The sequence below is a fragment of the Mesoplodon densirostris genome, chromosome 19, assembly GCF_025265405.1.
Source record: "Mesoplodon densirostris isolate mMesDen1 chromosome 19, mMesDen1 primary haplotype, whole genome shotgun sequence".
NCBI lineage: Eukaryota > Metazoa > Chordata > Mammalia > Artiodactyla > Ziphiidae > Mesoplodon > Mesoplodon densirostris.
The window spans coordinates 29,192,474-29,206,568 of NC_082679.1; the positions used below are offsets into that span (position 1 = coordinate 29,192,474).

At 42.6% G+C, this 14,095-nt stretch overlaps 1 protein-coding gene and 1 non-coding gene across 2 annotated transcripts in view; both read right to left on the bottom strand.

The window, feature by feature from the left end:
• The window catches only part of LOC132480724 (UPF0547 protein C16orf87 homolog), a 31,500-nt gene extending 18,671 nt beyond the window's left edge, over positions 1–12,829 (bottom strand). Inside the window, exon 1 of the mRNA XM_060085110.1 lies at positions 12,517–12,829. Coding sequence (XP_059941093.1) covers positions 12,517–12,582 — 66 coding nt within the window. The 5' untranslated portion in view covers positions 12,583–12,829. The remainder of the gene's footprint in view (positions 1–12,516) is intronic.
• LOC132481017 (small nucleolar RNA SNORA11) lies at positions 4,072–4,201 on the bottom strand. Its single transcript, XR_009530728.1, has one exon. It is a non-coding gene; the product is annotated as a small nucleolar RNA SNORA11 (small nucleolar RNA).
• Positions 12,830–14,095: the final 1,266 nt, after the last annotated feature.

A 14,095-nucleotide genomic window follows, 5' to 3' on the forward strand; every position in this document is an offset into this window, starting at 1 on the left:
CAGCAGCCATTCAGAATGCAATCCAGTGCTACCATGTCATCTATGACGAGGAAAAAAGAGCTACTACCCAGACATCACCGGATCATTTCTTCAAGAAGGTACATAGAATTGAATCCAGCAAAGAACCAGAACCTGTGCCATCACCGTCAGGCATGAGTGAAATTGCAGCTTGCCCTCCGGCTCCTATTGCTTATGATCCTTCAGCTCTACCATCTCCTCCCTCCTCTCCCTCCTCCAGCCAGTAACTCTTCTCGCCTGTTCACTCAATACAAGCCCCTGTATGCCAGCTGTTGTACTGCACTACTGTACTTTTCAAGGTACTGTACTGTAAGATTTTAAAATGTTTTCTTTATTTTTTGTGTTTGTTTTTTATGTATTATTGTGTGAAAAGTATTATCAACCTATTACAGTACAATACTATATAGCTGACTGTGTTAGTTGGGTACCTAGGCTAACTCTGTTGGACTTAATGAACAAATGAGACTTTCGAACGCACTCTCAGAACAGAACGCACTCTCGGAATGGAACTCGTTCATAGGTAGGGGACTTACTGTACAAGATCCATATTAGGAAAACTACACAACTATAATGAACAAAATCAAAGAACTAAAATATATGGGTATTCCATGTTCATGGATAAAGAGACTCAATATTGTCAAGATGTCAGTTCTTCCCAGTTGATCTAAAGAATCAATGAAATCCCAATCAAAAGCCCGTCACGTTACTTTGTGGATATCGACAAGCAGATTCTAAACTTTACATGTAGAGACAAAAGACCCAGAATAGCCAACCCAACATGTAAGGAGAAGAACAAAGTTGGAGTCTTACTATAAAGCTACAGTAACTAAGATAGTGTGATACTGGTGAAAGAACAAATAAATCAATGGAACAGAAATAAAGGGCCTAGAAATAGACACACATAAATCAGTCAACTGAACTTTGACAAAGGAGCAAAGGCAATACAATGGAGCAAAGATGGTCTTTTCAACAAATGGTGTTAGAACAACTAGACACCCACATGAAAACAACAACAACAAATGGAATCTAGACACAGATCTTACATCCTTCACAAAAATTAACTCAAAATGGATCACAGACCTAAATGTAAAACACAAAACTATAAACTCCTAAAAGATAACATAAGAGAAAATCTAGATGACTTTGGGTTTGGTGATTACTTTTTACATATGACACCAAAGGCACAATCATGAGAGAAAGAACTGATAAGCTGGGTTTCATTAAAATTAATTTTTTCTGCTCTGCAAAATATACTTTCAAGAAAATGAAAAGACCAAGCCACAGACTGGGAGAAAAGATTTGCAAGAGACATATCTGACAAAGGACTGCTATCCAAAATATACAAAAAACTCTTAAAACTCAACAATAAGAAAAATAACCCAATTTTTTTTTAAAGGGCCAAAGACCTTAAAAGACAGTCACCAAGAGAATTTAAGCATATGAAAAGATGCTCCACATCATATGTCATCAGGGAAATGCTAACTAAAACAATGAGATTCCAGTACACACTTATTAGAATGGCCAAAATCTAGAACACTGACAACACCAAAGTCTGACAAGGATGTGAAGCAACAGGAACTCTCATTGCTGGTGGGAATGCAAAATGCCACAGCCACTTTGGAAGACAGTTTGGCAGTTTCTTACATAACTAAACATACTGTTATCTTACAATCCAGCAATCTTGCTCCTTGATACTTACCTGAAAGAGGTGAAAACTTATATCCACACAAAAACCTGCACACAATTTTTACAACAGCTTAATTCACAACTGCCAAAACTTGGAAGAAACCAAGATGTCCCTCTGTAGGTAAATGGATAAATAAACTGTGGAACTTCCAGAAAATGCAATATTATTCAGTGTTTAAAAAAAAAAAAAAAAAAAGGCTATCCAGCCCTGAAAAGACATGGAGGAAGCTTAAATGTGTATTACTAAGTGAAAGAAGCCAATCTGAAAAGGTCACACACTGCATGATTCCAACTATACGACATTCTGGAAAAGGCAAAACTATGGAAATGGTAAAAAGATCAGTGGTTCCCAGGGGTGAGGGGGAGGGAGGGATGAACAGGCAAAGCACAGAGGATTTTTAGGGCAGTGAAAATACTCAGTGATACTGTAATTGTGGATACATGTTTTGTCCACACATGTAATGTACAACACCAAGAGTGAACCATAATGTAAACTATAGACTTCAGATGACAATGATGTGTCAATGTAGGGTTATCAATTTTAACAAATTTACCAGTCTGGTGGAGGATGTTGATATGGGGGAGGCTATGCATGTGTGGGGGCAGAGGGTATATGGGAAATCTCTGTACCCTCTTCTCAATTTTGTTGTGAACCTAAAACTGCTGTAAATAAATAAACAAATAAACAAAGATTTATTGTGTGATCGTTTCACAATATATACAAACATCAATTCATTATATTGTACACCTGAAACTAATATAATGCTATAACTAATACATGTAATATAACATTATATCAATTATACCTTAACTTTTAAAATATTTTATTTAAGTATAGTTGATTTATAATGTTATGTTAATCTGTGCAGTACAGAAAAGTGATTCAGTTATATATATATATATATATTCTTTCTCATATTCTCTTCCATTACGGTTTATCACAGGATATTGAATATAGTTCCCTGTGCTACAGGAGGACCTTGTTGTTTATCCATTCTATATATACCAGTTTGCATCTGCTAATCCCAAACTCCCAATCCTTCCCTCCCCCAGGCCCCCTACCCCTTGGCAACTAAAAGTTTGTTCTCTATGTCTGTAAGTCTGTTTTTCTTTCGTAGATATGTATATTTGTGTTGTATTTTAGATTCCACATATAAGTGATATCATATGGTACTTGTATTTCTCTTCTGACTTACTTCACTTAGTATGATAATCTCTAGGTCCATCCATGTTGCTGCAGATGGCATTATTTTATTCTTTTTTAGAACGAGTAATATTCCATGGTATATATATATACCACATCTTCTTTACCCATTCAGCTGTCGATGGATACTTAGGTTGCTTCTATATTTTGGCTATTGTAAATAGTGCTGCTATAAACGTAGGGGTGCATGTATCTTTTCAACTTATAGTTTTGTCTAGGTATATGCCCAGAAATGGGATTGCTGGATCATATGGTAACTCTATTTTTAGTTTTTGAGGAACCTCCACACTGTTTTCCATAGTGGCTGCACCAATTTACATTCCCAGCAATAGTTAAGAGGGTTTCCTTTTCTTCACACCCTCTCCAGCATTTATTATTTGTATTATTTTTTGAGGTTAATTTGTGCTTTTATTTGCCAGTATAACTTAAATATGGTGGCCTGCAAACTTTTTTGATCTAAAAAAAATGTTTACATCACAATCCAACAAACACACACCATATAATATGTATACATATATAAAAGTGAAACAAAAGTTTTGCCAAAAACTTCTACCCCGAGTGTTAATTCTTTTGAGACTTTTTTTTAAAGCAGTTTTAGGTTTACAACAAAATTGACAGGAAGGTACAGAAATTCCCCCAAATTCCCCCTCCCCTCACACGCATAGCCATTATCAACAGAGTGGCACCCTTTTTTTTTTTTAACACCAAGGATGAACTGCATTGACAGATAATCACCAAAGTCCACAGTTCACCTTAGGGTTCACTTTAATGAAGTGAATGGTGTTGCACATTCTATGGGTTTGGACAAAAGTATGATGACATATGGCCAGCATTATTATGTCATTCAAAGCATTTTCACTGATCGTAAAAACTTCTGTACTCTGTGTATTCATCTCCCTCTCCCCGCAAACTCCAGGCAACCACTGATCTTTTTATTGTTTCCATAGTTTTGCCTTTTCCAGAATGGCATATAGAATCTACTTTTCTTTTTCTTTTCTTTCCTTGAAAAGAGAGGTTCAAAGCCTTTATGTCTATAAGAACACTCATGGCCCGCCCATGTGTGGACCAGATAGGCTCTAGGTGGAAAACTCCCCCAGTAAATACTGTAGCTTTCCTTCCAGTATCGAGCCCTGCCCAGCAGCCACATGGAGGTGCAGGGGGACACGTGTTGGGTATTTGTTCACAGGAAGGCCACAAGTTTTGTGCCTCTTCTCACAATGAACCCAGATTCCTCTTGGGTTTGTTGTAAACAGAGAAGCCATTTCTTCAGGCCCTGTGCTCTCAGCACACCCCAGGTAGACTTTTTAATGATGGCCATTCGGACCAGTGTGAGGTGGTACACTTCATTATAGTTTTGATTTGCATTTCTCTAATAATTAGCAATGATGAGCACCTTTTCATGTGCCTATTGGCCATCTGTATGTCTTCTTTGGAGAAATGTCTATTTAGGTCTTCTGCCCATTTTTCAACTGCGTTTTTTTGTTGTTGTTATTGAGTTATATGAGCTGTTTGTGTATTTTGGAAATTGAGCCCTTGTCGGTCGCATCATTTGCAAATATTTTCTCCTTAGTCATATATTTATAATAATGTATGTAATATATAATTATGCATATAATATATAATTATACCTTAATTTAAAAAATTGATGTATAGTCGATGTGCAATATTATATGCTACAGGTGTATAATACAGTGATACAAAATTTTTAAAGGTTATACTCCATTTATAGTTATTATAAAATATTGGCTATATTCCCTGTGTTGTACAATATATCCTTGTAGCTTATTTATACATGATAGTTTGTACTTCTTAATCCCCTACCCCTATATCACCCATCCCCCCTTCTTTCTCCCCACTGGTAACCACTCATTTAATTACACCTCAATTTTTTTAAAGCCTTTAAAATTAATCTTGGACAAAGAAGACAAGAATATACAATGTAGAAAAGACAGTCTCTTCTGCAAGTAGTGTTGGGAAAGCTGGACAGCTGCATGTAAATCAATGAAGTTAGAACATTCCCTCACACCAAACACAAAAATAAACTCAACATGGCTTAAAGACTTACGTATAAGACATGACACCATAAAACTCCTAGAAGAGAACATAGGCAAAACATTCTCTGACATAAATCATAGCAACACTTTCTTAGATCAGTCTCCCAAGGCAATAGAAATAAAAGCAAAATAAACAAATGGGACCTAATCAAACTTATAAGCTTTTGCACAGAAAACCGTAAACAAAATGAAAAGACGACCTATAGAATGGGAGAAAATATTTGCAAATGATGTGACTGATAAGGGCTTAATTTCCAAAATATATAAACAGCTCCTACAGCTCAATATCAAAAAAAAAACAAACAACCCAATCAATAAGTGGGCAGAAGAGCTAACTAGACACTTCTCCAAAGAAGATAAACAGATGTCCAATAGGTACCTGAAGATGCTCAGCATCGCTAATTATTAGAGAAATGCAAATCAAAAGTACGAGATATCACCTCACACAGGTCAGTATAGCCATCATTAAAAAGTCTACAAATAATAAATGCTGGAGGGCTTCCCTGGTGGTGCAGAGATTAAGAATCTGCCTGCCAATACAGGGGATGCGGGTTCGGGCCCTGGTCCAGGAAAATCCCACATACCACAGAGCGACTAAGCCCATGCACCACAGCTACTGAGCCTGTGCTCTAGAGCCCGCAAGCCACAACTACTGAAGCCCATACACCTAGAGCCCATGCTCCACAACAAGAGAAGCCACTGCAATGAGAAGCCCGCGCACTGCAACAAGGAGTAGCCCCCGCTCGCCACAACTAGAGAAAGGCTGCGCGTAGCAATGAAGACCCAACACAGCCAAAAATAAATAAATATATAAAAATAAATTTATTGAAAAATAAATAAAAATAAATGCTGGAGAGGGTGTGGAGAAAAGAGACCCCTCTTACACTGTTGATGGGAATGTAAATTGGTGCAGCCACTATGGAAAATAGTGTGGAGGTTCCTCAAAAACTAAAGTAGAGTTACCATATGATCCAGCAATCCCACTTACGGGCATATACCTAGACAAAACTATTATTTGAAAAGATACATGCACTCCTATGTTTATAGCAGCACTATTTACAATAGCCAAGACATGGAAGCAACCTAAGTATCCATCAACAGATGAATGGATAAAAAGGATGTGATATATATACACACACACATATACATACACACACACCCTGGAATATTACTCATTCTAAAAAGGAATGAAATAATGCCATTTGCAGCAACATGGATGGACCTAGAGATTATCATACTAAGTGAAGTAAGTCAGACAGAGAAAGACAAATACTATATGATATCACTTATATCGGAATCTTAAAAAATGATACAACATGAACTTATTTACAAAACAGAAACAAACTCACAGACATAGAAAACAAACTTATGGTTGCCAAAAGGGGAAGGGGGGGATAAATTAGGAGTTTGGAATTAACAGATACACATTACTATATATAAAACAGATAAACAACAAGGACCTACCGTATAAGACAAGGAACTATATTCAATATCTTTTAATAACATATAATGGAAAAAAATCTGAAAAAGGATATATATATATGTATATGAATCACGTTGCTGTACCCCTGAAACTAACACAACATTGTAAATCAGCTATACTTCAGTTTATTTTTTAAGTCTTTAAAAGAAGCCTGTGTATCCGTGAGAAAAGAAAAACTAAACAAAACAGTGTAGTGCTGGCATAACAGACATATAGATCAATGGAGCAGAACTGAGGGTCCAGAAATACACCCATCAATCTATTGTCAACTGACTTTCAACAATGGTGCCAAGACCACTCAATGAGGAAAAAACAGTCTCTTCAACTAAAGGAGCTGGAACAGTGGGATATCCACATACAAAAGAATGAAGCTGAACCCTTACCTCAAACCATATACAAAAATTAACTCAAAATGAATCAAGGAATATATATAACAACTAAAAGTATACAACTCTTACATGAGAAAATGGGTAAATCATTATAACCTTGGGTCTGGCAATAGTTTCTTAGTTGTGACACCAAAAGCACAAGCAACAAAAGAAAAAAAGACATATTGGACTACATCAAAATGAAAAACTTTTGTGCATCAAAGGGCACTATCAATGGGTTTTTGCGAATATTTGCAAATCATATATCTGATAAGGGTTTAGTACCCAGGATATACAAAACCTCTTAGAACTCAAACAGTAAAAACAACGCAATTAACAACTCAAAAATAGGCAGCGAGGGACTTCCCTGGTGGTCCAGTGGTTAAGAATCCGCCTTCCAATGCAGGGGACGCAGGTTTGAGGAATTAAGATCCCACATGCTTTGGGGCAACTAAGCCCATGCAGCACAACTACAGAGCCCACGTGCTCTGGAGCCCGCGGGCCACAATTAGAGAGAAGACTGTACCATAACGAAGAGCCCACGTGCAGCAACTAAGACCCGATGCAGCCAATAAATTAAAAAATATATTTTTTAAAAAATGGGCAACGGGGCTTCTCTGGTGGCACAGTGGTTGAGAGTCCGCCTGCTGATGCAGGGGACACGGGTTCGTGCCCCGGTCCGGGAAGATCCCACATGCTGCAGAGCGGCTGGTCCCGTGAGCCATGGCCAATGGGCCTACACGTCCGGAGCCTGTGCTCCGCAACGGGAGAGGACACAACAGTGAGAGGCCCACGTACCACAAAAAAAAATGGGCAACGAACCTGAATAGATATTTCTCCAAGGAATATATATTAATGACCAAGAAGCATATGAAAAGATGTTTAAAGCCTTTAATTATTAGGGAAATGCAAATCAAAACCACAATGATATCCCACTTCACATGCTCTAGGATGACTATTTTTTTTTTTTTTTTTGCGGTACGCCGGCCTCTCACCGTTGTGGCCTCTCCCGTTGCGGAGCACAGGCTCCGGACGCGCAGGCTCAGCGGCCATGGCTCACGGGCCCAGCCGCTCCGTGGCATGTGGGATCTTCCCGGACTGGGGCACGAACCTGTGTCCCCTGCATCGGCAGGCAGACACTCAACCACTGCGCCACCAGGGAAGCCCTAGGATGACTATTCTAATCCCCACCCCCCAACAGGCAGAAGGGCTATTTGTCTCCTTTATTCACTGTTTTACTTCCTGAACTAGAACAGTCTCTGACACAGCATGTGCTTAATAAATATTTGTTGAATTAATAACAAGCTCTAGGAAATTACATTCCAGAGGACCCTCCAGAACTAGGAAGATATCATCGTATCCATTTTTCTCCTCCATCCTCCCAGCATGCTCTCCGCTGAGAAATTGACAGGTTTGGTCATGGTTATAAAGAGCCAACAATGCAGCTTAAAGCTTTTCAAACATGAGAATTTTCTTTTCTTTCTTTTCTTTTTTTTTTTTTTTTTTGGTGTCAAACTATACTAATTCTTCTAAAAACAAAAAATAACAAGTGTGGGTGAGGATATGGGAAAATTAGAACCTTCATACAATGTTGGTGGGAATGTAAAATGCAACAACTCCTGTGGACAACAGTTTGACAATCCCTCAATAAGTTAAACACAGAATTACAATATGACCATGCAGTTCCACTCATGGGAGTTGTGGGAGTTCCCTGGTGGCCTACTGGTTAGGAGTCAGCACTTTCACTGCCATGGCCTGGGTTCAATCCCTGGTTGGGGAACTGAGATCCCGCGAGCCACGTGGTATGGCCAATAAACAAAAATTGAGTAGTAAATAGAACATATTAAACAAACACACACAAAAGAAAAACTTGTACATGAATATTCATAGCAGTACTATTCACGATAACCAAAAGGTGGAAACCACCAAAATGTCCATCAACTAATGAATGGACTAACAAAATGTGATACATTCACACAATGGAATGTCATTTGGGCATAAAAAGGAACGAAGTACTGATATATGATACAACATGGATAATCTAAACAAAAGAAGTCAGATATCAAAGGACACATATTGCATGACTAGTCCATTGAAACAGAAAGCAAATTAGTAGTTACTAGGGGCTAGAGAGAGGGTGAATCAGGGAGTGACTGCTTAATGAAAACAGGTTCTCTTCTTGGAATGATGAAAATGTTCTGGAACTAGATAGTGGTGATGGTTGTACCACATTGTGAATGTATTAATCCCACTGAAGTATATATAAGTATATACTTTAAAATGGTTTACATGGTGAATTTTATGTTTTTACCACAGTAAAAAAACAATTGTATTCCTATATATAATTAATGAACACTGATAAAATGAAAATTTTAAAACAATTCCAATTACAGTAGCATCCAAAAAATTAAATTCATAGAGATAAATTTAACAAAATATGTACAAAACCTGTACACTGAAAACAATGCTGAAAGTAGAGGCAGTAAGTTTCTCTTGCTGAGAGAGGGAAAGTAAAAGGAAAGGTAATTATTTTGAAAAGAAATACACATTAAGGTCTGCATTTTGGCATAAAAGATGTCTTACAAATGGTTTTAATTGAGGGAGCTTTAAATGAACTCCTTTTTCTGGTTAAGAATAATCAAATATTATACATATAGAAGTCAGTAAAAAAATTTTTTTCATTGGGTTATGTATGACACACTAATAAAGGGTTAACAAAACTCCATCATGAGAAAAAACACCTTTGGTCAATCTTCTATCACTCTGACCCTGTCAACTTGATAAAGATGGAACGGCAGCAGTGTTACTGTTACCAAAATGCAAGCCCATGTGCCTGACGCACAGAGGCCAAACAGTACCAAAACACTGGAGTTTGGAACAGAGAAAGGTTTATTGCAGGGCCATGCAAAGAGATGGGTGGCTCATGCCTTAAAACCCCCAAACTCCCTGAAAGCTTTCAGCAAAGCCCTCTTACAGGAAAGGTGAGGGAGGGGTACTGTTAGTTGTTGCAAACTTCTTGGTGTCAGACCCTTTGTCTGAGGTCAGGTCGTGGTCAGGAAACGATGTTCCTATAAATCTCTACCAAACAAATGTTACTCTCTATCCTGACAAGAAAAGGGAAGGTCCCAAGGCACGACTCTCACCCTCTGAGGTCCAGGCCTAGCTAAGAGAAGGGGGTGGCTCCAGGGGCACCGGTTACCCTGCCCCAGAGCATTCGTCCAGCACCCAGTGTGGGTCATCCCACCAGTGCCCAGGCCTGGCTGAAGAGGCAGATCTCACTTGATGGCTCCCTCAGGACCTGGTCCCCAGACCCTGCCCAGCTGTCATCGCTTAAGGAGCCAGGCGACCAGGACCCAACTGGCCCTCAGGCTCCTCAAGGCCACCCAAACAGTGGGGGCCAAGTCCCGAAAACTGCGTCCCATGCAGACTGCTGCTGCCATTAGGTCGCAGAGGCAGGTATGGGTGAGAGGTTCACCACCACCTCAAGGCCTGCGCCCGGCCAGTGGGCGGTCTTGGCAAGGGCTCTGGAGCCCTGCAGGACACAGCCCCCAACCTGTTCCCTGGGCCCCCCAACTCAGTCACTGGCTCGAGGCGGGGTGAGCTGGAGGGCCCGGTGAGAATGCTGGGATCCGCCTCTTACCTCACTCTCCGCCTGATGACCATGGCACTGCTGACTGTTGGCTGAATGGGCCAACAAGGAGCTCATTGACAGTTGATCGTTTGGGGGAGGGACCCACTGCGATGCAGACCAACGGCTGAATGGGGCCCACTGTAGCACCGACCAATGGCTGAGCAGGACCTCTAACGCTGCTCTAACCAAACAGCATTAATGGTCTCCCAGTAACGTTGCCAGGTAACGGGGTGGGGGGAGTAACAGCGGGCAGCAAGGGCGGAGTTCTAAGAGCTCTGCACTGCCGGCTCTATTACATTACTAAGCAATATTGCCTAGGGTAAAAATGACCCCTTGCTGGCATCTGGACTGGAAGGCACCTGGTGAGAAGCCACAGCTTTGGGCTCCCTAAGTACAGTATAATCATGCCATTCTCTGCAAAACCTTGGAAGCTAAGGCCTTGCTCATGGGCTAAGAAACATGAAATTTCTAAGCCATGGTCGCTCTTGCACCACCTGCATGGTTTTTTTTCCTTTAAACCTGAGCTGTCATTTGATGCTGTTCTGATGCTGTGCTGATCACATGCATTGTTTACTGTCATAGCTGAGCTCCCCTTTTTAAAAAAAAATATTTTATTTATTTATTTTCCTTTTTTTTTTTTTGGCTGCGTCGGGTCTTAGTTGCAGCACATGGGATCTTTGTTGAGGCATGCAGGATCTTTCCATTATGGCGCGCAGTCTCCTCGTGTTTCTCTCTAGTTGCGGCACGCGGGCTTCTCTCTAATTGTGACATGCGGGCTCTCTCGTTGAGGCACCAGAGCTCAACAGTTGTGGCACGCGGGCTTAGTTGCCCCGCGGCATGAGGGATCTTAGTTCCCCGACCAGGGATCGAACCCTCGTCCCCTGCATGGGAAGGCGGATTCTTTACCACTGGACCACCAGGGAAGTCCCCATAGCTGAACCCTTTTAAGTTTGAATGTCTATCTGAACCCCAGGCCACTAGTGGTCATAAAGCCATTGACTGACCTAGTGAATTTAGTTTAGAAAGCAGATATTAAAAGTTCAAGAAAGGGGGCCTCCCTGGTGGCGCAGTGGTTAAGAGTCCGCCTGCCGATGCAGGGGATACGGGTTCGTGCCCCGGTCTGGGAGGATCCCATATGCCGCGGAGCGGCTGGGCCCGTGAGCCATGGCCGCTGGGCCTGCGCATCCGGAGCCTGTGCTTCGCAACGGGAGAGGCCACAACAGTGAGAGGCCCACATACTGCAAAAAGAAAAAAAAAAAAAAAAAAAAAAAAGTTCAAGAAAGGTAAATTCATCTTTTAAAAAGTTAACAAGAATATACAGCATATTAAGAGGGGAGCACCTAGAAAAACAGGACTTTAACGGAGACAGTATTTAAAAGTGTTCTACTAAAAATTAGACCAAATTAATGACTATTGGGGTTATGAAAGTTGTTAAAAAGCATAAAGATCACCACCAATTTACTTAAGTCTAAGAGGAAAACATCATTACACTGCGGGCCTTTCTGTCACATTTAAGCATCCGCCCAGGTCGCGGGGGAACAGTTTTGGGGGTCCACCGTACACATCTGAAACGGGAACAAAGCAACCCTGCCTGGCAGAAGGCGGATTTCGGAGCCAGGAGCCCGGACTCGGAGTCGGCACATCGGGCATTCTCTTCGGGGCAGGAGGGGGCTGAGGGACCGAACTCGTCCACTTGGGCTGCTGCCCCACACTCCTGCCGCTGTCACCGGAGCCGGACAGGCGATTCGGGGAGGGTCCGGACAGGGCGCCCCGTCAGCTCACGATAAATCCACGCCCCCTCTCACGCGGCTGGCCACAGGGCAAGATACTCGCCCGTCTGACCGCCGCCAGGTGGGCACCGGCCGGGCCGCGGCCCCGGGCGCTTCTCGGCTCTACCCGGCCGGTTGCGGGCTCCCATCGTGGCCAGAGCTCGAGGGCCGGCCCACACGCTCAGCCGCTGGGACCCCCGCGAGGCGGCCTCTCCACAGCCAGCGGCCGCCGGCAACGGACGCCCACCCGCGCGCACCCGCCCCACCGGGCCGTGTGCCCGGTGCCCGGTCCCCGGCGCCCACCTGTTGGTCGCACTCAGAGCATGATTTGGTGGCCATCTTCACTTTCTTGGCTCGAGTTGCAGACATGCTCCTCTCTGGCGGCAGCGGCGGCGGCGGCGGCCCGGGCTCCGCCCCTCGTACTTCAGCAGCCCAGCCTCCGCCCGTCGGTCCCCGCTGGCCACACTGAGACTCTGAAGAGCGCGAGCTCGCGCGGAGCCTGCGTGCCGAGGGGGCAGGGCGCGGCGTGCGCGGGCTCCGAGGGACCGCGGAACACGGCCCCACCCACACCGCTCCGGTCCTCTAGGGCGTACCGATTCTCACGAGAGGAGACCGACTGGATAGTCCGGCGGGACGATAGACACGCCCTCTCTGGGCCAGACGAACGGCGTGGAGGCGTGGTTTGGCCGGGACTCGGCAGTAACGGGCGTCAGGCTCGACCAACGAATGCACAGACAGGGCGGGTCGTGGTGCTGAGCCCGCCCCCTTCCCCGGAGGAAGGAGAACGTGAGTGAAAAAGGCGGTGGGAGGTAAAGCGCTTGGCACAGACCCTGCCGTTTGATAAACTTCAGTAAATGTTAGCGAGTCTAATCATTGAGGAATTGTAGTAGGGATTTTATATATTAACGCCCTGGACCCAACGTTGGAGATTGAAAATTCATTTATTTAATAAATAGTTGCCTAAGGCCCACTCTCAGGCAAACTAGAATAGAATGCAATGTCTGCCCTCAAGGAACACAAGACTAGCTGTTTAGACCAGTGCTACTTACTGTCCATGATGAAAGACCAGTTTTTTTTTAAATTCATCATTTACTTTTAAGATAAAATATATTACTCCGGGACTTCCCTGGGCGCAGTGGTTAAGAATCCGCCTGCCAATGCAGGGGACACGGGTGCGATCCCTGGTCCGGGAAGATCCCACATGCCACAGAGCAACTAAGCCCCTGCGCCACAACTACTGAGCCTGCGCTCTAGAGCCCGTGAACCACAGCTACTGAAGCCCGCGAGCCACGACTACTGAAGCCCGTGCACCTAGCGTCCGTGCTCGGCAACAAGAGAAGCCACCGCAATGAGAAGCCCACGCACCACAGCGAAGGGTAGCCCCTGCTCGCTACAACTAGAGAGAGCCCGCGCACAGCAACAAAGACCCAACGCAGCCAAAGATAAATAAATTTATATATTTAAAAAAAATTGGAACAAAGATAACAAAGAAAATAATTTAAGAAATTACACTTTATTCTGACAAAATTTGCCAATATATATAGCATTTATTACAGACAATGGCTGCTGCACTGGTACCTGTTCTACAGTTTTAAGGAAAGCAAAGGTATTAGTGAAATTTCTATTCTACATATTAAAGCCTGTAAGCACACTTTGAATGAAAACAATGTATATAAATATTTAAAGCTTTCAGTGTGACAAATAAGATTATTTCTTGTTTAGTCATTTATCTAAATCAGGTTGGATTGATAAAAGCACCACTTGCAGGGAAAAATTTATGTCTAAACCATCTCTAAGTTCTCAAGGCAGGAAAACTATCTTACGGAGGTATGTTAATGGTGATGGAAGAATAGATTATAAAGCAATTTCAGTAAATTCGTGG